Source organism: Alternaria hordeiaustralica, assembly GCF_023758085.1.
Source record: "Alternaria hordeiaustralica strain BMP 2776 chromosome Unknown scaffold_47, whole genome shotgun sequence".
In the NCBI taxonomy this organism is placed as follows: Eukaryota; Fungi; Ascomycota; class Dothideomycetes; order Pleosporales; family Pleosporaceae; genus Alternaria; species Alternaria hordeiaustralica.
This window is the reverse complement of record NW_026056819.1, coordinates 81583-105040: the sequence shown is the minus strand read 5'-3', so window position 1 is coordinate 105040 and position 23458 is coordinate 81583. Positions and strand designations below refer to the sequence as shown.

At 54.8% G+C, this 23458-nt stretch overlaps 6 protein-coding genes across 6 annotated transcripts; 5 read left to right on the top strand and 1 right to left on the bottom strand.

Moving 5' to 3' along the window:
* Nucleotides 1–381: 381 nt before the first annotated feature.
* J4E84_010831 (uncharacterized protein) lies at nt 382–2532 on the bottom strand (the record flags this gene model as incomplete). Its single annotated transcript, XM_049393386.1, has 1 exon — nt 382–2532. The coding sequence occupies one exon, from the start codon at nt 2530–2532 to the stop codon at nt 382–384; it is 2151 nt and encodes a 716-aa protein (XP_049238917.1).
* A 1147-nt stretch (nt 2533–3679) lies between these two features.
* Nucleotides 3680–5037, top strand: J4E84_010830 (uncharacterized protein; the record flags this gene model as incomplete). The annotated part of the gene is made up of 3 exons (XM_049393385.1): nt 3680–4182; nt 4235–4836; nt 4889–5037. The coding sequence occupies 3 exons, from the start codon at nt 3680–3682 to the stop codon at nt 5035–5037; spliced, it is 1254 nt and encodes a 417-aa protein (XP_049238916.1).
* Nucleotides 5038–5622: 585 nt separating this feature from the next.
* Nucleotides 5623–8078, top strand: J4E84_010829 (uncharacterized protein; the record flags this gene model as incomplete). The annotated part of the gene is made up of 4 exons (XM_049393384.1): nt 5623–6249; nt 6526–6927; nt 6992–7076; nt 7138–8078. The coding sequence occupies 4 exons, from the start codon at nt 5623–5625 to the stop codon at nt 8076–8078; spliced, it is 2055 nt and encodes a 684-aa protein (XP_049238915.1).
* Nucleotides 8079–11657: 3579 nt separating this feature from the next.
* On the top strand, nt 11658–14752 carry J4E84_010828 (uncharacterized protein; the record flags this gene model as incomplete). The annotated part of the gene is made up of 3 exons (XM_049393383.1): nt 11658–11715; nt 12610–13288; nt 13342–14752. The coding sequence occupies 3 exons, from the start codon at nt 11658–11660 to the stop codon at nt 14750–14752; spliced, it is 2148 nt and encodes a 715-aa protein (XP_049238914.1).
* A 3064-nt stretch (nt 14753–17816) lies between these two features.
* On the top strand, nt 17817–18951 carry J4E84_010827 (uncharacterized protein; the record flags this gene model as incomplete). The annotated part of the gene is made up of 2 exons (XM_049393382.1): nt 17817–18004; nt 18225–18951. 2 exons carry the CDS (start codon nt 17817–17819, stop codon nt 18949–18951), a joined length of 915 nt encoding a protein of 304 aa, XP_049238913.1.
* Nucleotides 18952–19539: 588 nt separating this feature from the next.
* J4E84_010826 (uncharacterized protein) lies at nt 19540–22348 on the top strand (the record flags this gene model as incomplete). Its single annotated transcript, XM_049393381.1, has 2 exons — nt 19540–20371; nt 20802–22348. 2 exons carry the CDS (start codon nt 19540–19542, stop codon nt 22346–22348), a joined length of 2379 nt encoding a protein of 792 aa, XP_049238912.1.
* Between the last annotated feature and the right edge of the window lie 1110 nt (nt 22349–23458).

Sequence of the window (23458 nt, the reverse complement as noted above, 5' to 3'; positions counted from 1 at the left end):
AAAAGATTAATGGGGTGAAGTATGCTCTGTTGGTCGCTTCGTGAGTACATCGTGAAAAAGGAAAGGGCACACCTGAAATCTATCGTATGTTGGTATTGTGGCAGAATAGGCCAGTATAGGCATCTGCCCTAATGTTGTGTCGATGTAGTATAGTACATCAACATGCAGTTGCTCGAGCATATCGCAATAAATGGGTATCAACAGTGATCCTCCATGCCCGCCGTCGTGAAAAGAAAGTTTGGCTATCGTCTCCACCATCGTACCCGAGTCCACTGTATTATAATTTCTCTCGCCATAAAGGGCATATGCCATGAATCATCTTCGTACCATATGGCTCGTACCGGGCCATGCCTGTCGGGTTCCTATATGCCCAGTCGCTCTTCAGTCAATGACTACCATGACTTTCGGCTTCTTCTTCGGACGTTCGCCGTCTTCCGCCACGACTTTGGTGTGCTCCCTAATCTCTTCGTCGATGTCGTCCTCCTCGGTGTCGTCCTCATCGTCCAAGTCAACAATATGCGTGCGCTTTCGGGACGCATGGCTTTCGCTTGCCATCGAGCTTCCGCTTTCGCTTGGTGCCTTCGCGCCGCTGGTGCGGAGTGGTAAAGCCGGCGCCATGAAGGTACGCAATCCCCTGCCGTCGAGTATGTCTTGACCTGTAGGCTTCGCATCTCCTTTGGCGATACCATCGAGTTGGCGGTACTTGCGGCGGAGATCTTTGACATCGCGGTCGAGGTCGTATCTAGACACATCGAGACCGTTGATGGTGTGGAGATTTAGAGCGTCGGCCCGGTCGTCTCCCCAGTACCAGGTGGCATCAGACTCCGCTGCTATGCGATTGTCGTGTTTGCGGGCAAATGCACGTGCCTCGGTCACTGCGTGTCGTCCGACATCGAGTCCAGGAAGGTCTTCATGATCGGATTTAAGGAAGTATGCCATAGCGTCCCGCTCGTGCAGGCGGCCGAGGACGCGCGAGTAGGGGATGGCGAGCTCTTTGTCGGCCGGGTGTAGTGGAAACCAGTCTGCATAGTCGTTGGCCACTCGCGGGGCTTCGACATTATGCTCCGTCACCCACAGCTTGTTAGACCGCGAGCTGTCGCTGGTGTACGCTGACCCGTAGATCCATATCTCGGAATTGTACGGCCGCCCCTCGTCATAGTCGTTGTCCGACGCCTTGTCTAGGTTGGTCCATTTCAGTCGGATGGACTTGATGCTCATGACATCCGTGCAGCCAGACTGCCCAGATTGCTTGTTGGGAAGGAGTCGTACTGTGTCGCCCACGGCAAGCATCTCAGCGCCAACGTAGATACCATGACAGTATATACTCGCGTTCGGCCACGACCCTCGAAAGCGATACTTGCCCATAAGAGATAGCGTCGACATCAGCGCGAGGGCGTTTTTAACGGTGTCATGCCATTCTTCCTGGGGGATACGGCGTAAGAGGTCCCTCCACATCATGAACGGGCTTGTCTGTCGCAACAAGACGTACTTGTGTCTCTTAGATAGCGACTTGTCCGACTCATTTGGATTTGGAATTGGTTCGACGCGTACACCAATGCTGGATACATTGCGCTCCTGAGTAGAGGCGACGAGTTCGGCGACCGTGGTACCTGTAGCCGGTTCAGTAACGAGACCTGCCGCCCATTGTGGAGCACCGAGATGCTGCTTGCGTCGCTCATCGTACAGCTGAAGCTCGCCGGTGCTGTTGTCTCGAACCAATTCCACTGTATCAGGCATGTTGCGTATGTACAGGACAATGTCTCCAGTTCGCGGAACCCATTGGTCTTGTGTCTTTATATCGTTGAGGAACTTTCGAAGATGGTCTTGTTCCGCGCGCCAGTCTGGGCTCAGTGGCTCGAGGATGGGTTCGTCTACATCGCGATGCCGGCGAAGCTTATCGATGAGATTCCTGTAGACGTCGGGAGTGCCCTCACTGTCCACGTTCGTCGTGTCGAGACCCGGAGTTATCTTCTTTGGCCGACCTTTATGCTGTGGTGCCAGACTAGGCGGCAGTGCGACCGGCAGTTGTTTGGCGCTGTGAGCACTGGAAGGCCGGCTTTGCATGGGAATAGATGAATTGGATGACTTCCGTGAAGACGCCGCGCTGGAGCTGCGTACTTGCGAGCTGTTGGCTGAGGTCTTCGGAAGCACGCCAGCGCTTCCGCTGCAGAGCGTACATGGACACCCAATGCTGTTGCCGTTGTTGTTCATCAGATGCAGAAAATGTGGAAAGAATCTGTTCGGCGAGTCGAATGCTTTCTTTCCAGGATGGCCATACAGGTACTTGTCGAAATGGCTTGGTTTGGATGGTCGTGGACGATGCCAAAGGGTGTAGCCAAAGGGCAGGTCTTCCAGGATGTATTGCACACCCGGCTTAGCTTCACCTCGACTCTCCATCCATTGCTGGCCGATCTTCTCGAGGTAAAGAGTCGGTGGATCAAGCTGGGTATGAGCTCCCGGAGGAGGGACATGGAGAGGATCGCCGTCGGAGCATCCGGGGACAAGGCGTACCTTGACTCGATTGGCGGTCATGCTGATGGGGATTGCCGAGTTGCTATACACCTTGAGCAGCTGCTAAGAACCAGGTAGTGGTCGCACGGAGAAAGCTGGAGTCAGTGCGTGCAGTGAGTTGATAAAGAATTTTCCGAGTGAAGTGCGCGCAGGTGTGCAAACGTCACTGTAGGCGAGAGCATGATTGAGGCAGGCGCGTTTGTGACGCGTCGGTGAAGAGCGCGCGGTGAGAGCGAGAGCGCGTGGAGAAAGCGCGTTCGACACTAGCGTCGCTCCTCATCAGACATCACAGCCTCGTAACAAACACCTACCCAGATATCTTCTTCGGCGTGTTGATTATCGCCGCTTGTAACTGTCACGGTGTATACACGCAAGCACGTGAAAGAAAGTCGAGTGAGGTGCAGCTTGAGGCTTGGCAGCAAAATCCCTCGGACCCGGATCCCTGGGCCGAATGCAGGAACAGGCTCCGATTTTAGCGACGTGCGTGCGACCCCTAATCACTCAGCAAAACAAACACCGCCCACGAAACAAGCTACCAACGGTACTATCAACAAACTTCACTCGTGCGACGTCACCTTGCAACGACTGCAAAGCATCGAGACCCGCGGAAGGCACTCTCTGTCTTTTCAACCCCAGATGTCAAGCACGCCATCATCCTGTCTGCATAAAAGCTCCCGCGAAGCTCTCATGATCTGCCCATGCATGGCGCACCCGTTCCCGACGCAGCACCGTGCGGCTCCACCGAGAACCAGCTCCATGAGTGATGGTCAGGAGAATGGGGTGACCCCCTAGCCCGTTGCAGTTTACTTCGATACTATAACGGTCGCTAGCGCGTGATATCGCGCAGGCCCCATACGCTCGAGGCCTGAGGAGGATCATGTCAACAAGATTCCGTCTCGTACAAGCTTTCGAGAGCTGTCATGGCTCAGGCGGGTGCGTCGCGCCTGACAGCCGTGGAGGGAGGCTCCTGTTATCTTCCTCTCACCTCCCTACCCCCATCGTCTTCGTCATCGGCATTCCTACGCTCCCAGGCTATAGCGCGATATAGCGGCAAGCCACCCGCAGAGCGATAGCCATTGCAGTCAGGAGAACTTGGACGCTTTCTTTTGACACACAGAACACCATACACCGCGAGTCACAAGCAATATAGCCCACAGCCTCCGATCCAATGAACTTCTATCGCTCCAAGCGCGCAAAGGCACACTATGAGATCGGTGACGACCGGCCGGCAAAGCGCATCTCGACGCCGGCTGGCCAGCGTCTCTCCGTAATCCTCGACGCCAAACGAGGCAAGTCGGCTTCGTCCAAGGCCGCCGAAATCAGCGTCACCACCGAAAGCACATTCTGCAACGACCCATCGCATCAGCATGTTGGGCCAGTACAACACCACAGGGTCGAGAAGAAGCCCGGCTTCATCCAATCGGTCTTGACGGGTGGCAGGTTGCTCACGCCAAGGGAAAGCAGCGAGGACATGCACAATGGGAGCAATCTCAGTGTCAGCGTGTGGAGTGACCGGGATGAGGAGAAGTTTGGACACGTGCGGCAACGGAGACAGAGAGGATGTGCTGCCTGGGGATGGAAGAAGCTTGCCGTGGTCGCCGCCCTGATCATTGCGCTGATCGTGGCATTGGGCGTTGGACTGGCGATGGGACTGAAGAAGGACTCGAAGAGGTAGGCCAACCTCATGCTAACATCGAGGGCATATGGGCTGACAATTACACAGTAGCACACCCGCAGCGAACACAGGCGGCTCAACGACACCAGCAGGCACCGATAGCAAGCCCGCTTCCAACCCCGACTCCAACTCTCCCTCCACGACCGACGACGACCCCCCATCTGCAGTCGCCACCTCCACACCCTCCGCCGTCCCCTCAAACTTCCCTGTCGGAAGCTGGTCCTTCGTCCTCTTCCTCGACACCGTCACAACAGACTGCACCTCAGACGCAGACACGTGGACATGCCCGCCGAACACAAACTACTACGACGACCAACAGAAAGCTCTCACCATTCTCAATTGGGATATCAGCGGATCTGCAGGGTCTTGGAAGATTTCCTCAGGCAAACAGGACGACACATTCGACACGACGTTCCAGAACGAAGACCTCGAGCTTTTGGACGCCGGGAAGGACACGGAGCGATACCGGTTCCAGATCACTCGCTCTAAGACTGTGAACATGACTGGAAGCCTTGGAGGAAAGAGAGGCGACTTCGAGTGCGACTACGGTGCGACAAACATGCAGGGCATCTTATACACCAAGATGCAGCAGACGTACCCAGACGACACAATCGCAGTTGGAAAGGTCGCCAACAAGGCGTGGCCATATGGTAAGCACGCCCAACAGCTCCTATCTCACGTACAACAACTGACTTGAACTAGCCGTAAAGATCGAACAAAGCGTAGCAGGTGGACAAGGAGTACCAGCCTGCACGAGCTCGTCAGGCGACGACGTCAGGCTCAAGCCTCAGATTGAGAGCACGTTATGTTCTTGTTTCTACAAGAACTTTACACCACCACCCAAGTCATAAACTCAATTCAAGTTTCTTTGTCTATTGTTGTCATCTAGCGTTTCCTTGCATCATCGCTCTACATTTACTTATCGAGCCAGGCGTATCTAGCATAGCGGGTTTTACTCTGCAGAGGTAATGATAGTGGTTCTTCCTCAATCAGGTTCGCAGTGCCTTGTTGTGTCTTCTGCTAATTTGATAGCTGGATATGTGAGCTAGAAGGATGCGACGCATGCATATACCCTCACCGGACCTCACTCTAACTTGCCAACACAATAGACGATCGCCACGTCAAAGACACCCATTGTTACGCTGCACCGCAAAGATACCACAGTAACACCTCTCGGTGTCTTTGTTGCTCCTGCGCACCACAAATACAAACCTCCATCCGGCTGCACGCTCCCACAAACTGCCGCATGCGGTCCCGCACCAACAAAGACAAAGCGACCACCGTAGCCATACAACATACAAGAGCCGGTGACGCTAGACATCGCATTCATGCGACTGACCCTTCATTACGATCAAGGCTAATTAGCCAAATCTAACATTCAGCGCACATCCTCACCCCACCATCGCAACCACACTACGCAACAACGATCGCGCGCGATGTCGTTCCTCCACAACCTGTTTAGTTCGCCCGCTAAAGCCCCACCCACCAAGAAACGCGATACACCAAACACGCCTACCGCGCGCTCGGGCGGGAAGAGGAAGAGAGACGCGTATGATCCAGAGGAATACCAGAATGCTGTTTATGCTGGTGCGGGGACGGTGGCGGTGAGTGGAGATGATGGATATGAGATGGATAGGAATGATCTGGACGAGGTGGAAGCGGCAGCGTGCCAACTTCAAGACGAAGCTGAATTTGAAGCTGGTGTTGAGATTGGAGAGGATGATGATGGAGATGACGATGCTCGGCCGTATGCGACTCCCAAATCCGTGCGCAAACTTTCGCGCGATTTGTACAACGCGGTTGAAGCGCGTGGGACAGGTAGTAGGACTGGTAGGACAGAGCCACACGACAAAGCAGGGAAGACGCTGGCGAGTACAAGCACCAAAATAACCATGACGCCGTCGTCGTCGCCATCAACATGCACAGGCAGCGAGACCGAGAACGAAGAAGACGAAGCGATCGATGAAATAGATTGGTCCAGCAGCGACGACGACCTGCAACTATCGTTTTCTCCCACCACTTCGTCGGCCGGACCTGTCATTACTAGTATGGGCGAGATCGAAGTAGAAGTGGACAGACTCAAACATATGCCTGTTGGCAAACAACCTAGACCGCGGGCTGGGGCTGTTGGATTAACTACGACTACTACACGGGCTACACCGACCAGACCTCCACCTCCACCTTCATCTTCATCCGCTAAACCCATCACCACACCATCGTCACCATCACAAGCACAATCACCACCGCCACCATCCCAACACACAATGACGTCCCCCCTCCCCATAACCCATCCAACCCACCCCCCAGGCTTCGAATATCCTCGGAATTGGCACAAACAGACACCCGCCGACAAATGGTCCGAGCAACCCAACCTACGCGCCCGCGAACTCCACGCTTCACCCCGCCTCATCCGCGCAGAACTAGCCTCGGAGCCAGACTACGCCTTCTGCGACGCGGAGATAAGGGATGGGCTGTGGGGGCTCATGAGCGCTGTGGAGGAGTTTGCCGAGAGATATTTCGCTTCTGGCGCTGACCCCGCACACACGATGACGGATGAGAACGAGGATATCACAGTGAAGAAAGAGTGGTTCAAAACCCTAACACCAGAGACGGCGAAACTAATCAACTGTGTGGCGAGTGGAGGGCCGAGTGGACTATGGGGGTGGCACGATCTTTTTGTCAACAAAGAGAAGATGCAGGCGCTGGTTTGTGCGATGATTGGGAATGTGTTGAGTGAGCAGGTAAGTTCTGGCTTTACGAAGTGCATGTGAGAAATGTACTGACCTCGTATCTCTACCTGTGCAGGTGTTGCAGCATGCGTTCTTTGGTGGGACGGAGGAGGGTGTTAGAGCTGTGAGCAAGGTGCAGAGGGAGATGAAGGATCAGGATGGTGAGTTTGGGTCAAGTGAAGAAGATGGAGAGAATGGAGAGATTTGAACTGACATGAATAGGTTTCACCCGCAACGCCGCCTACGCATCCACCATCCTCGCCCACCTCCCCACACCCACATCCCTCCCAGCAAACTTCAACGCGCACGTCAACACCATCATCGGAGCACTATGGATACACCTCTCGCCCCTCCTCTCGCTAGTCCACCCACCTACATACCCCGCCTCCACCCCACTCCCGATCCCCGCTCCTTCACTCAAAACCGTCTTCGCTGATCTCCGACGCCTCACCGTTTCCGCAGGCATCCTCTCCCTGCACATGCACCTCGACCCACACACAGCATACCACCACGTCCCGCTCTTCAAAGAAGATAACTACGATTCGTCGATAATGGAGTGTTGGAACGATGAGCCCATGCGACAACGAAATATGCGGAATAAGTACGAAGACGTAGACGAGGACGAGCAGAAGCGGCGTGATGCGTTGAGCGAGACTGAGAAGAAGCGTGCGAGGGGTGATACGGCGTTGACGCAGATCCTATGTTTCAACGGGGTGACTGCGTATCGGAAAGGTGGGTGGGAGGTTGGTTCGTCTACCGCTAACAATCCCGTCTACGAGAAAGGAGAGTACAAGAATATGGGTGTGAGAGTGCGTGTACTCACACAAGGCTTGGTGTATTGTCGTTGGGGACGGGCGCTCAGTTCGCAAAAGTCTGCTTCGATGGATAATGAAACCGGGGAGAAGATACATGGGGATGCGTGGAGAGAGGGTGGGTTCATGCAGTTTACGAATGTGGAGGGCGTGTTTGATTGGCTGGGCAAGGAGAGGAAGGAGAAGGCGGAAGCTAGGAAGGCTGTTCTGGAGAGGATGGCTGGGAGGGCGGACGCTGGTGCTGCTGGTGCTGCTGAGAAGACGGTGCTGCAGGCTGAAGGAGCCAAGAAGAAAGGGAAAGGGAGGAGGAAGCCGCGTACGGAGATTGAGGGCTCCGATCTGGATCGTTGAAATGAGGTAGTGTTGCATCGGTTGATAGATTTTGAAAAGCGTTGTTCTGATACTCACTCCATTACTACCGTAGAGCCATGCGTTGAAGAATGCGACATGATATCTAAAGTCAAGTTATCGCAGTATTTCGTGTCTAACTCCTTTGCGGAGATATGATTCCCATCCACATGTGTGTTTGTGGTCGACTGCGTTCGCCCTAAAGTGTCCTATCCAGTGTTGCACATTTAAGGTATACACAACGAGTAGTCAACGAGACTATGCGGTGATGATATGCTGGAGAGACGAGTTGCCGCAGTGGTTTCGAGAGATGTCCATGAAAGAGAATGAGGGTGAAAGTTGTCGGCCGCATTCCGAAGCTCCGATGGGCGGCATGTCGTCCATGAATACTGAGAAGATACCCCTATATTGAAACGAAGACATGTCCATATGACACACTCTCATCGCTATTGTGCATCGCTGCCAGGCAGTACTTCGGTCGTGATGGGTCTCTTGCGTGTATGGTTGTTCCACAGATAAGCATCTCCATTTCTCGTTGTTGACGGATCGAAGGGCAAGAGGTAATCGGGTGTTGTAATGAGCACACGTGTCTTCTGATGTCAAGAGAAGTCCGTGACCATCAGGGTGAGCGAAAGAAGTCATGTACACGGCATTACTCACGAAGCCTGACGATATCGACGATCATCCAATACAAATGATTCACTTCCAACGTGCATCCCACCGGGTAAAGCAAGCCGGACCTGCCACATTACGCCTGAACGATCGTCGAGTACAAATTCCCATAGTATACCTTTTCGGAAGGTCAGTCCCTCTGGAATGTGATTGCGGTTCCGAGGAGCATCGACTGATGAGTGCTGCATCTTTCGTCACAAAAGCCAGGGTTTGGCGGGATGACATATGCCACGCCGCACACATGCGCGACAGTGACGCGCGGGCTCGCATATCAACACACTGGATGTAGTTATCCCGAAGTGCGGGAGGAAGCTATTACTAGCATATTGCCGATCAGGTAGATAAGGTCGGCCATGCTCGATCCCATCGCCTCTAACAACATCGTTCGCGGAGCAGTTCGCCAGCGTTAGGTTCAGCTGCCTAGAGGAACGATTCATCCTGTCGAGGTTGACGTCACAAGGCTGATCGTGCGCTCGTGTTGCCCATGGATGTAGGGCCGAAGATGATGTATTTGACCGAACACAACATCACAACGTCTCAGCTGTCTAGGGCCGGAATCCTTCGATTGCATAGTCGGAGAATCTAGAATCGGTATTCCGATGTCAATCCATGCTGCACATCTGTTCACGTCAACATTTGATCTCTGGCTGTTGCCGAATGTGCTCTGCGTGTATGGTAGCGGCCCGATAACGTGACCCAAGAAAGGACCGAGCCCGCGCTAGAGGTTCTAGCGTTGAAGCTTGAAATCATGCATGGCGCTGCAGGTGGAGGTGTGGAGATGGCGGATACAACGTATTAGACAGTGCAGTGTGGGTTCGAGACATCGTGTGAGGCGCCACAAGCGATCATGTTTCGGACAATTTCATGAAAATTGCGACTACCGAGTGGGATAAGTCATTATCCGTGTTGCTTGGTGTTGCATTGTCGACAACGTGACAGCGAGAGCTGAGCCTTTAAGCGAGGTGAATTAGACTACTGACGTTAGACGATAGTAGCACGGGTTGCTATGGTCTGCGATTCGTCCCCTGGGGTAGGCGTGCCTGACGCCAAAAGCAATGACGCGCATATTGTGAACATGATGAAGGGCCGTTTCTAACCACGTAGTGTCGCAACGTTGGACACTGATGGATCCGATTCCGGGAGCGTTTGGGGCGTTTGCGTGTGCCATGCGCTGGCTTCATGCCTGCGTGCTGGAGTCGTCACAGATGTTGGTACAGAACGTTCGCTTGATGTTCGGGTCAGTCTACGTCGACGTACTTGGATACCAGAGTTACTTTTTACCCCGCAATTGGCATGACAGTGATCTTGTCTGGAGTTGTAGCCGTTGTAGCCGTTACCCCAGAGTGTCTTCCCATGGTACTGTGAACCGGCGGAAAAGAGCCATGGTGCAGTTTGAACATTGATAAGATCGGAAGATGCAATACATCTGGAAGCAGCCTAGGAGATGATGCACAGTCGTGCGCTACCGGATAGCAGACGTTGTTATACCGGGTACGTCACGGCGGCAGTTGGCGGTGAAGGCTGCTAGCCAGGATTGGGGCTGGAGTCCTGATGCGATCTTGGGGCATCGTGAATCTGACGATGCGTCGCTCGCCACACTTACTGCAAGAGTTGTACCAAGATGCGCTCGTCTCGGGTCGGGAGCGACGATTCAGCTGACGGTACCGTGCGTGGCGGAAGAACGCTGGATTGGTGGCTGGCAACGAGAGCTGAGACGAGGTGCATCTCAGGGCTGGGGCCGTATGGCGATGGATGGGCAGAGTGAGTGACGTCGCCACCCAGCCGTGTGTCTGGCTCGCAAGTCGGAAGTTGCACCGGTTGTGCCTTCCGCCAATAGCGCTTGGCGGTGGTGCTGTATACAAGCGACAGCGGGAGAGCCGCGCCCCAACGGATTCCGCCCTCGCCGAGGAGGCCAGTCAGCATAAGCATGACGAGTGCAGGCGCGTACCGTCGGTGATATTTCGAAGACGTCGTAATCCGCGGGACGACGTCTTTGGTACGTGTTTCGCTGGGGCGGTGATGAGGTGTCTGGAGTGACACAGCAAGTGGGATGAAATTGGGACTGGTGTAGGGCGGGATCCCTCATTGAGCACGACGTGGGAGAATGAGCTGCTGCAGGGTCCAATGAAACGAGCGCTCACGACGTGAAGCGAGCCGGGCGTGACGTTTGCAAGGATGGCTGGCCTTGGGTAGGGCAGACATAGTTGCGGTATGAGAAGACTCCGGTGCTCGGTGCCCGTCACGGGACAGGCTGCATGTTTCGAATATGCAACTGACGGAAGTTAGGAGTTGGAAATGAGGCTTGTGAGGCGGCCGTGGGGGTTTGGTGTGTGCTATCGTGTCGTGGTTGGTGGACGAGCACGACATTTCGGGTCGTCGGTAGCTTCAGCTATAGCAGTCAGGCAGTCAAGCAGGCCGTGATGCAGGCGGGTAAGCGACAGACTCGTTACCCCAGACAGGAAGACCATGGGGTAAAAAGCAACGCAAGACCTGCCGAGTATTGTCGCGGTGGTTAGTGATCACAGCGCTAGGTGCTAGAGGTGCAGTAACTTTGAGTTTGAGAGCAGACGATACTACATGTAGAGCATCAATAGGCAAAGGCATGTAGTCGTCCCAACAGCAGAGTACGTACCGCATGTAGCGCAGGCTAAGGGCAGCGGCGGCGGTTAGTTGAGTGCGTGTGTAAGAGAGCCCAAGAGAGTCAAACAGCCGAGAGCAGTCCGGCCAAGACGATGCATTCTGCCGACCTGGCCGAGCAACATAGTGACGGTTCGAAACGACGATGTCCATCGCTGGGGATGCTCGTGAGCGGGCTGGTGTGGCTAGGCAGGTGGGTAGGGATGAAGCATGTTGGGCGCGATGCAGACCAGGACCCTTTGAGTCGCAGCGAGCAGCGAGCGGAGCAGAGCCATGTTAGTCATATTAGTGTGCGGAGCAGGTGGAATTGCAGGGCAGACTGCAAGTGATGGTGAGTGCATGGGCGTCAGCGGCGGTTCGCACGAAGAGATCATTCACGAGCTGCTAGGTAGGGTAGTGGGAGTGAAGAGCCAAGAGCTGGCCCGGAGCAGACTCGGGTATAGGATGGTTCGCGGCGAAGGCTTACGGTGGTGTTGCCTGCGCCACGGGCAGGAGCGACCGACGGTACTTTCCAGCTGGCCAGGGCGCCACGCACGATGGCTTCTAGAAGAAGTTGTTGGCGATGCTACTGCGCTGGGCCAGGGAAGCCTGCGTTGAACGGCGGCGTGAGTGCTCACTCGCAGACGCAGACGCTTGGAGTCGTCTCCATGCTCCGGCTCTAGTAGGGGCGCGTACCAGAAACCATGTGGCCGTGCGCGCCTCTCTCCCAAAGTTGCCTCGGCCGGCAGTGCCGTATTTCAATCACGAAGCCGGCGCTGGCCAGGCCGAGAGACAAACCAAATATTAAGAAGACGGGTGGCCGTTGCATCGCTGCATCTGCATCTGCATTCCGCCCATCGCCCCGTCACTCGCATCGCATAATCCGAGATCGCCCTTCGTCAGAGTTGCATTTTTGGCAGGAGCGACGCATACAGAGCACAGTAGCGCCAGCCCGCAATTGGCCGTATCCACCCACCGTGCAGGGATCCTCGAGGTCGGCCGCTCTGCCCATACTAACCCTCGTCGTCACCGCTCCCACTTGCGCATATAATCTACCGCGCCCCGGCACGGCTATTCCACGTAAATTCACTGGCATAATACTGAGCATATCGACTATTTCAGTTACCCTCAGACACACTTGAACACCATTATTATTCGGTGTTCCCACATTCACGACCACTGCCGACGACGCCACACACCCGCACAGTCATCTGAAACTGCGCCTAACGAGTCGCCGTTCCACTAGCATTCGTCCCCACTGCCTCTCTACCCTTCACCTCGCCCACCGTGAAGCTGGATTCCTACGAGCACCCGCCACCCCTCTCCCACTCGCCGCGCGAATCCACCGCAGCGAGCACGCCCATCTCCACGCCTGTCGAGCAGCCCGCATCGCCGCAGTTTGGGCGTGGGAACAAGGACCCGAGCGCCGGCCTCCACCACCTCTGGCACCGCAAGCCCACGGAGCTTGTGGCCCGCCGCCAGCCCGACGAGGACGTGCTATTCGAAGACGCGGGCGACTGCAGCTTCCCCCTCTTCCCTGAGGAGCCGCAAGTCCACAGCGGCTTCGCAGACATGGCCACCGCCTCGCCCATCGACATCCAGACGCCCCCGCGCTATGGCTCCAACTCACCCCAGAACCAGACGTCCAACCTGACGTCGGCTCTACGCCAGGCCGAGGCTCAGCCCGACATGGCCACGACGCCCGGTCTGCTCAACCCGAACAACTTCGAGTTCAACAATGGCCGCCCGAGCATAGGCGAGCGCCACCCCTCCATCAGCATGCTCGGCTCTTCTTTCTACGGCAACAGCGGCGCCCGCCCCATCACCATGAAGGACCGTGGCCGCCGCGAAAGCACCAACATGGGTAGCTTCGCAGGTGGCATGAGCTGGGGCGGCCACTCGGTCGGGTCCTGGATCCGCGACGAGTAAGTATCCACTTATCCCCAGTTGTAACAGCCCAAATTAACATTGGCACCAGCATCATGATGGGTACCTCACCCGCGCCCTTTGTGCAGAACTCGCCCTCCTTCCACTCGTCGTCCTACCTGCCCAAGATGGAAGCCGCCTTTATGAAGGACTTCACATGCTGCGGCCTCACCCTCGCCTCCCTGCATGACCTCCTGCAGCACTTCGAGGAGACGCACGCCAACGCACCGGCCGCCCGCCCACAGCAGCAGCAGCAGCCACAGAACGGCTTCACTGCCACATCCGGTGCCCCGACCAGCTCCATTGCACCGAGCCAGACACAGGGCGACCCGGCCTTCAACACACAGAACGGCTTCCAGTCGCGCTCCGGCTCAATAGGCGCACCCCGCCAGCGCATCGGCTCCGTCAGCCGCTCCAACTTGTCGACTGTGCAGGACATGGACACGCTGGACGACATGGACATGGACGACATCAACTTTGACAACCTCGGCCCCATCGAGGAGCAGCAGAACATGCAGCAATTCCCCGTCCAGAACCAGTTCAACCAGAACCAGAACCAGCAGCCCCAGCTCAACGTCAACGTCAACCTCGCCAACAACATGCAAAATCACCAGGGCATGCGCACATCGACACCCACCACTCCGTCTGCCTCGCAGCAGTTTAACCTCCAGAACAACCCCACCGTCTCGTCGGTCAACACCCCCACCATGGGCACCATGCCAATGCAAAACCACAACCTGACATCGCCTGAATCCTCACACCCGGGCACTCCGGCTGAGCTCGACATGGACTTTGGCGGTTTTAACCCGATGATGGGCATGGACATGAACATGAACATGGGCATGAACTTCGCCAACGGCAACGGCAACTTTGGCATGGGCGCATTCGACAACAACGGCACAATCGACCAGCCCGGCAAGCGTCTCTTCAGCAAGCAGGGCGGCGGTCTGAACCAGGCTCAGCTGCAAGCTGCGCTCAAGAACTACCAGCTCAGCGGAAACGACCAGAGCGAGATGGCCAGGAGATTACGGGAGCAGCAGCTCATCAACGGCGCGAGCATACCCCAATTCCCCTTCCCCGAGGAAGTCAAGCCATTCCGATGCCCAGTCATCGGCTGCGAGAAGGCATACAAGAACCAGAACGGTCTCAAGTACCACAAGCAGCACGGTCACCAGAACCAGCAACTCAAGGAGAACGACGACGGTACCTTTTCGATTGTCGACCCTCTCACATCCATTCCCTACCCGGGAACTGTCGGCATGGAGAAGGAGAAGCCATACCGCTGCGAAGTCTGCGGCAAGCGATACAAGAACCTCAACGGTCTCAAGTACCACCGCTCCCACGCTCCCCACTGCAACCCCGAGTTGGCGATGCAGAAGCTTGGCCTGACCTCAAATCTGCAAAATCTTCAGAACGCGAATGTCGCTGGTGCTGGAATGGGCATCGACCCCTCCATGTTCTAGAACTCTACTTCTTCGGATCGCTCTCAACGCGTCTCCCAACCTTCTACTCTTCTCCCAATACCCCGATCTTCGATATCCCGCGACGACGCTTGCAGCTTCGCCATAGACATTTTGTTTCTTTATCGGCTGATGTTGTTCAGCAACAACACGAAAAGTCATGACTCGTCCCGTCCCTTGTTCTTGCATCTACCTGGCGTTACATTTGGATTGGAGGATTTGTCTACCAAACCAACCAGTCAGGCCTGATAACCTTGGATAAAGAGACTACTTTTGGCTCCGCCCACGTATTCCCGCTTTCTTGTACATCCTCTCGAGATTGTACATCTTCCTTTTGAACCGGCGGCGGCGGTATACACAGCAGCGCTTGGTAACGACGAATTCGATGTGCATTACAGAGGTGTTATGAGTTGGCTATCTTTGCTTTCAAATCGTCCTGTTTTTTTCTACGCGGAATATCCCCCTGAGCTTCATAGACTTGGGTCTCTTTTCTCTCTTTTTTCCTTCGAAACGGCGTTCTCCTCTATCGCAGAGTAAACAAAAAGTTATCCAAAATAGGACCTCGAGTTCCACAGGCGTTTCTTCATTTTCGGAGATAGTTGATAGACATGACGGCTATCCTGACAAGTACATCTTGGAGGGTCCCGTAATACCACACTCTACATACTTCACACACTACTATCTGGTTCCTCCTGCAACCTCATCGTTCGTCTCCGGACAATTTCGTGATCACGCTCATCCAACGGACATGCGTGTCGGAGTTCAAACCTACACAATTCACCACTTGGTTCCCCCCTCAACCTCATCGTTCATCTCCAGACAATTTCGTGATGACGCTCATCCATCGGACATGCGCCCTTCCAAGCCGCGTCCAAACATCGCTAATCTGGCTACACATGACTACCGACCGGGCCCGTCGCCTGTTCGGTGTAGCGCGCCGTTTGGTTCTTACCACCAACTTTGCGCTACCAACGTACCGAGGGATACGCCACCGCATTCGTACAATGGGTTCCCTTGCACACGAACAACCACGAGGTACCCTCATGCCAAGGTTGCAACATCCCGCTACGTACCAGCCATCACATGCCGATGTATTGCCACTCGCCCGGTCCTTCAGGGTCACAGCTTACCATGCCACGTGCCATGGTAGTAGTGCTGGTGTTCTGACTCGTCCGCGCGCCTCAGCCGCCAAGAAAACGCTTTGTCCCGCCACAGGCCGCCGCTCCATCGTCGTTCTGCTGCGCGTCATGCAAGCGGACTGCTGTTTGGGGACAAGGCTGGTACGTGAGCATTGACAACTCCAGGGCTGTCAGTCCGCCGCCAGCCCCTAGTTTAGGTCGAAAGGGTAGGTGCAGAGCCGCATGACCTAGCTTCGTAGGGTCTATTGGTTTTGGCCTCGACACACTCCCGCCCCGGCTTTGTTGTGTGTGTGGACGCGCACGCCGTAGTTAGCCGGGTTGTATTATTGGATAGCCCGACTCTCAGCCAATAGACGCGTTGCCACGAGACGGTGCTCCAACGACTGGGGAAATATTGACTATTGATGTGGATGGGGAGAAAGAACGAGAACGAACGATGTAGTATTGCTGGAAATCGTTGGGAAACATCTCGGGAGGAAGAAAGGGTCTGGACATTGAGCTGACATATGTACGTATGATGATCGACGCAGAGCCGCGTTTGCGTTACCGGCGATTTGGTAGTAATCGACAGAGCAGCGAATCGTTGATCTCGTGCTGTGGGGTGCCCACGAACCCTTTTCTTCCTCCAGCGATCAGATCCTACAAAAGTTCTTCCGGAGTATAATGACGGACGCACACGAGTCTTTGCCCGATGCAGAGACATGTGCATGAGTAGGAGGGATTCCGTGTTTAATCTCCGCGAGTACATTGAGCTATGCGGCTCGTTGCTAGGTGTACATGGCTACGTTGGCTAACAAAAACATGCTCATGTATAGACGCGGGTGTTACTGGGGCTATCAAGATTAAAGCGGGGCAGGGTGAGTTTCTATTACCCCCAGATAATTCTACTTCTAGTTAAGTAGAAGAAGTGGGCATGAAAGCACGGTGACTAGACGGATAGAACCACCCTGCTAAAATATTCTAAAATATTGAAAGGTGTTCTTAGGTTCTTCTACGCGCCGAGAAGGATTTGGAGCTGCATATGTATTGACAGGACTAAGGGAACTAAAGTTAAGGGATGTTTAGGACGGCACATCAGTAGCGGTGTGCAAGGAAGGGTGCAGATGCAGATGTAGATGGGTGGATGTGTGGACGGATGGAAGGATGTGGAGAATATTTAGGATGACTTGTGACGCGGTTGGTATGCAAGACATTCTTTGGTTCGCAGGGAGGTGGGCGCGATGGGCATGAGTGCATCTGCATCTGCATGTGCGTGCGTGCGTGTTGGTGTGGTGGTTGTCAGAATTTTGGCGAGGCGGGGCTAGGTACTGTAGTGTAGGCGGGACTTGGTGGGTATAGTTGCGACGACGGCAGTTTGGTGGTTTGGTGGTGACTGTGTGCTTTCCAAGGTTGAGAATGGACGAGGTAAGTTGAGAGAAGTACCATCTCATCGTTGTGTGACTGTCATCGTATATCGTACCAGATCTTGGTGATGCGTCTGGGGGCACTTAAGAACGCGGCATGGATGGGTTCAAGCACGCAGCGCTCAGACCATCGCGCTTCCCTCATCAACTTCTCACTCTTCTCGCGCATTCTTCGCATTACTCCCGTGTACATTCAAAACCAGTTGATTGATTCCATCAAGTGCTTAGTGATGGAAACAAAGCACCTTGGCGCGCTTACACGATGCGATGTAAGCTGCTCTGCTGTGCCACACAGTCTCCTTGGTACTTTACCGAGAGAATATTGCAAGGGATGTCTCGAGACACACACCGCAGCCGCGGCTGAACCGGATACCTTGCCCATCACATGCCAGATCGCAACAACGTTACCCGGTAGCTGGGGTTATTACAACAAACGGGTATCACCATCTCCCACCTAATAAGTGTTGTCTTTCTCACACCATTGTCATCCCGCTTGATCCATCTTCTCGATCGTGATACCGCGCAATGTCTGCACCCGGCCCTGAAGAACCGTCGTTTCATCCTGTTGCGCGTGCGCCGGCGCCATGGAAACTCACGGCGGAGGTGTATATGCTGTTTCATGTGTTGAAGGGGTTGCCTGGGGGTGTGCATGGTGAGCTTGAGGGGAAGGAGGGTGGGTGGGATGATGAGGGGATGGGGAAGTTTGAGGGAGGGTTGGGGACCGTGTGTATTGTTAGGTATAGGGATACGCCTGTTGGTATGTGGGATGTTCCTTTTGTGGGATGAGCAGGGATGGGAAAGGGTGAGAAGAGGCAAGGTTGTGGATGGAAGAGTCGGTGGGTATTGTGGATGTCAAACTCGACGTCTTTTTGAGGGATGGGAATGAGCAGGAAGAATACACTAAAAGACAGCATGGGATCAAATTGATTCTAGCACTTCCTCTGACCTCATCACAGGCCCCTACGACGAACTCCTCCTCGTCCCCGGAAACTTCACCGTCCCACAACCAACAACCACCCCATCCGGCCAGCCACACATCAATATCCCAAAGAAAGCCCAACGCATATCCCGCATCTACGTCTCCCAACGCACAACAACCTACAACGGGCGCCTAAATTGGAACATTCCCAAACAGCTCGCCCGCTTCTCTTTCTCCGCACCGCCTACTGCCCCCGGCGCCTCACCTCCATCCACCCTAACAGTGCAAGTCTTTCCGCCTGGCACCAAAGAAGGCGATGGCGGCGCACCGTTCTTTGCCTGTACTCTCAAACCCTGGCAATGGATTCCGCCAATGCCGTTGAACACGAAATACCTCCCTCTCAGCATGGCCGCCGCGCAACCTCCCCTGCCATCTGCGCCGGGTCACGAGAAAGCGGTCAAAGAAGTGCAAGAAGAACTACAGGTAGACGACTACGACACAGACATTAAGAAGATGGACGCGGTGTTAGTAGGGACGCAGAAGTGGCGGGCGTTTGATATTGCGGCGGTCACGCCGAGGGCAAGGGGATGCTGGGTTGAGGTGCATGAGAAGAAGGAGAGTGAGGTTTTGGAACAAGGTGAGGAGAATTGGTGGCCGAGGGGACTGGGGGCGTGGAGTGTGGGGGCTTGGATGGAGGATGTGGATTGGAAGTTGGGGGAGGTGGTGGAGTGGACGGTGTAGGTATACGATGACGCATGCGGAAAGAGCGATGTCACCTCTGCCGACCGACTTTCTTCTGTCTATCCAGGTAGGCGCTGGAATGCGGTGCGTTTTACTATGTCTTCTCATCTCGTATAGTGAGGGTTGAGGAACTGCAACGCCCTTGGCTACGTAGTCTGTCTTCTCATCTCGGGTACTGGAGTTGTAGAGCGCGCGCTGATGGTTTCCCATCGAAGCGTGTGGAAATGAAAGGCGCGCCTGCTGTGCGCTTGTTTACACTGCCTAAGTGCAGCTGCCTTGAAAGCGCGCACGAGCGCAAACCACGTGGGATTAGATTGGACCCTTCATTGTCACTTTACTGTCACTTTGCTCTCAGTCTAGCAATATCAGGTACAGGAACCGCGCGCATACTCAACTTCAATGACACTATCTTCACTCGCGTGTATTGCTCTTTTCACATTCAGTTAGCCTCTACCTCCGTACACAACACCAAGCGCATGCCACTCAAACGCATGTTGATATTGGTGAGTGTGCGCCAAGTGAACCCTCAATCTGCAATCTCAACTAATATGGATACAGTCAGTCATATTGATAGCTATACTCTTCATCATGATGCGCTCTTTCTTGCCGTATGACGTCCGCTGGACAGCCAAGCTACTCCGCCGCGATGTACGCAACTTCCGGGCGAAGTACACTACAAGATCGAAGCAACAAGGAAGGCCCGTGGACCATGCGACAGGTAGCTCAGCGCATCAACAGGCCTGTATCAAGAACGTATCGCAACTGCCGCAAAGTGTTCAGTGCAGCGAACCGTCGTCACAGCATGCCGGCCAAGACAGCGTATACTCCAAACCACCCCAAGATAGTCCCAGAACTCTCCAAATCAGCAGAGAGAACTGTCCCAGTACACTCTACGACCTCTTAGAAAGCAGACTTAGGGCTACGTATGCTTCTCGCGACCGCGACATGTCGCACGAAGACCGTTGGAGATTCCGCGGTAGTTGGCTAGTGCTCCACAGAGCTATCCAAGAATGTCGTTCGGACAAGAGCGACGATGCTTCCAGCATCGGCACGAATGGATCCAGTGAGAGTACAATGCTTCTGGATATGCTGAACCAAAGCACTCGATTACCTACACCCAAGGTCAGCAAGATGCCAGCTGCACCATATACCCGACATGGCAGCGAAGATGACCGCTATGATTCCATGTTCGGCGATGTTCCTACACCCACAGTCACACCGTCTCCCACGCAGCTGTGGCTGTCCATCCTTGAAGCCACCGACGACACCCAGAAGATCGCACCAATGGCTGAACGGCTCCTGGTTTACATTTCGCAAGAGAAGAAAGCTTTCGACATCATCGAGCAGGTCGGAAACCCCCACAAGAAGTTTTCCGATATCGATGACGCTCAACTCCGACTTCAATTCCGAGAATTACTATGTCCGGAGACAACGTCGTCCAGACCATCATGCTGACTTCACCGCCAATGTCCAGCAGAGTCTTGGTTCTCGGCGTCTAGGGCGAATCATGCACCGGGTCGGAATAGAGGTGTGCTGAAAACCCTTCGTCGGCAGCGGGCGATACCGCATTGCGAGTGGTTGCCGAAGCGGCAGAGTGGGTCTATTGGTCATGGCTCTTTACCCCTCCTGTGGCATCCAACGTACTTATACCGCTCGGGGAGCTCGACTATGCAACACCAAACCGCTCGGGGAACCACAATCTGCGATTCAAATTCGGCGCGCATCATCGATTGGGAGGTACTTCAGGGCTGCGAGGACGCTTTTCGGGGACTGTGCAGGAGCTTGCGACATCTTTCACGAATTTGAGATCAACTTGCCAGCGCAACAACGCGCTTCGTCATACATATTAGACGAAACCTCCCCCCAAACCAACTCGACCCTTCGTATGAGCAGCGAACCAAAAGGCAGCACGCCAGGATCACTTAGCCCACATAACAACTTGACCAGAGTCAACACTTATCCTCACGCCGAATTTACGATCCCGCCATCGGACACACTGTCACCATGCCCAAGTGCCCAAACTCACAACGCCGATGCCCCGGCATCGGCCAACTCCAAGGAGAATCGCCCAAGCAACACTGCAACTGGAGATGAAAAAGCTCACCGACCTCTTGATGAGGAATCTCGATCAACGTCTATTGCCAATGACGAAGTAACCTATCCGGAAGGTGGCCTAGGTGCTTGGTCTGTCGTTCTAGGGTCCTTCCTTGGACTCATCGCATCCTTGGGTATGATGAACACGGTCGGTATCTACCATGCCTACATTGCCGAGCACTACCTTGCAGACTACACCGAGTCGACCATCTCATGGATCTTCAGCATGTACGTCTTCCTGTCGTTCTTCTGCGGACTCCAGATTGGACCCATATTCGATGCGCACGGCCCGAAGCTATTGGTGCTGGCAGGTAGCATCCTGCTGTGCTTGTCAAACTTCCTGCTCGGGATTTGCACACTGTACTGGCACTTCTTCCTCGTCTTCGGCGTGCTTGGGGGTCTCGGTACATCGTTGATCTTCACGCCTGCGTTCGCCGCAGTCAGCCACTTCTTCCTGCAAAAGCGAGGCAACGCAACGGGTATCGCCGCAGCTGGAGGATCGCTGGGTGGTGTCATATTCCCGTTGGCGTTGGAGAAGCTGCTACCCAGGGTTGGATTCCCATGGGCGACTCGCATCATCGGCTTCATCACGCTCTTCTGCTGTATTGGTGCCTGCTTCCTCATCCGCTCCCGCCTACCACCTAAAGCTGGACAATCAGTATGGCCTGATTTCCGGATCTTCCGGCACAAGAGCTACTTCCTGCTCACGGTCGGCATCTTCATGATGGAGTGGGCACTCTTCATCCCGATCACGTACCTCACCACCTTTGCGGTCAGTACCGGCGCATTCAGCCCGTCGTTCTCGTACCAACTCATCGCAATCTTCAACGCGGGAAGTTGTCTCGGTCGCTGGGTCCCAGGCTTCCTAGCCGATAAGCTCGGGCGCTTCAACAGCATGATTGCTGCACTCGCCATTTGCTCAGCTACATCGCTAGTCTTCTGGCTGCCCGCATCGCTACTCACCCCCACCTCCGCGGCCGAAGCTACGGCTATCAAAGCACTCTCCATTGTCTACGCGGTCTTGTTTGGTTTCGCATCTGGCTCCAATATCTCGTTGACACCAGTCTGCGTGGGCCAGCTTTGCGATACGAATGTCTACGGCAGGTACTACGCTACCTGTTACACCGTGGTCAGCTTCAGCACGCTTACGGGAATTCCTATCGCGGGTGCTATCATCCAGGCCACTGGTGGACACTACTGGGGAGTGGTCATCTGGACCGCAGCTTGCTACATCGTGGCGTCACTCTGCTTTGTGTGGAGTCGCGCACTCCAAGTTGGCTGGAAGTTGGGTGTGAAGTTCTGAGAGATGGTGTTGGCGGCCACGTGGGGTTGCGGAGAGGATGAACGTGCAACGACTTGCCAGCGTACTCGTCGTTGCCGTTGGACAGCGATTCGATCGCTGTAACAGGAGGATGATGCAATACGGGGACACAAATTGGAAAAAGAAGACGGGGATTGCTTTTGCGCACTTGCGTACTTGACTGTGGACGGCGGTTTCGCGTCCTCTTACACTCTTTACTTGATTTTAGGACGATCTTCGCGGGCATAGTACACGAAGAATAAACACTCTTTCTTGCGCATGATCTTAGCAAACCAGCTCCCATTTTGAGTTTCAACGTGATACCGAGCTGGCGGATGATCTCCCGTTCCTCGGAGCAGCCACTGCAGCTGCAATTCCCTTACCTGGACATTCCCATGCATTACCGCGGCTAGAATTCGACTTTTCGTCTAATCTCCACTCAATAAACGCCTGCACACTCGACAACATTGTTGCGGAAACATTGTACCCGTAGCATTGGCGCCGTCTGCTTGGCCAAGGACGACGGCGCGCAATAGCGAGGCGATGGAGGCCACTTTACCCCTGAGCCAATCCAGCTACAAACACGTGGGTCGGCTAGCGAAACGCCGCAAGCAGCACCGAGCGCACCTCCCTCCGAACATCGAGCGCGAAAGTATCGCGTCCTCCGTCGCCATTGACTTTGCTTGTTGTTCCGCCTCGCGTCCATCGCCATCACGACGCATTGGCTTGCAGCCTCCAACAGCAAGATCTGCACCGCGCCATTGCCCCTCTATAGTTAGTAGCGTCTCCGTCATTCGCGGACCGTCGCGAGCAAGCCAAGCGAAAAGACAACTGTACAACGCCTCTGGGATTCCTTCTGAGATGATTGCCCGCAAGCGCTGTAGCCTGCAGGGAAGCGCTGCGGCGATCGCCCCAGGCGCACCGTTCCGCGAGAATGCGAGTCGTACATCTGCCGTCGACTGAATCCAGGCACCTAGCTACCCGTTTCGGGACTACATAGAGGCGCGATTAGGTTTGTAGCACGACAAGGCACCCGTTATTGGTAATTGAACCATGGCTCCTAGCGGTAAGCAAGGCGAAATGGCACGACAACCGCGACGAGAATGACTTGAT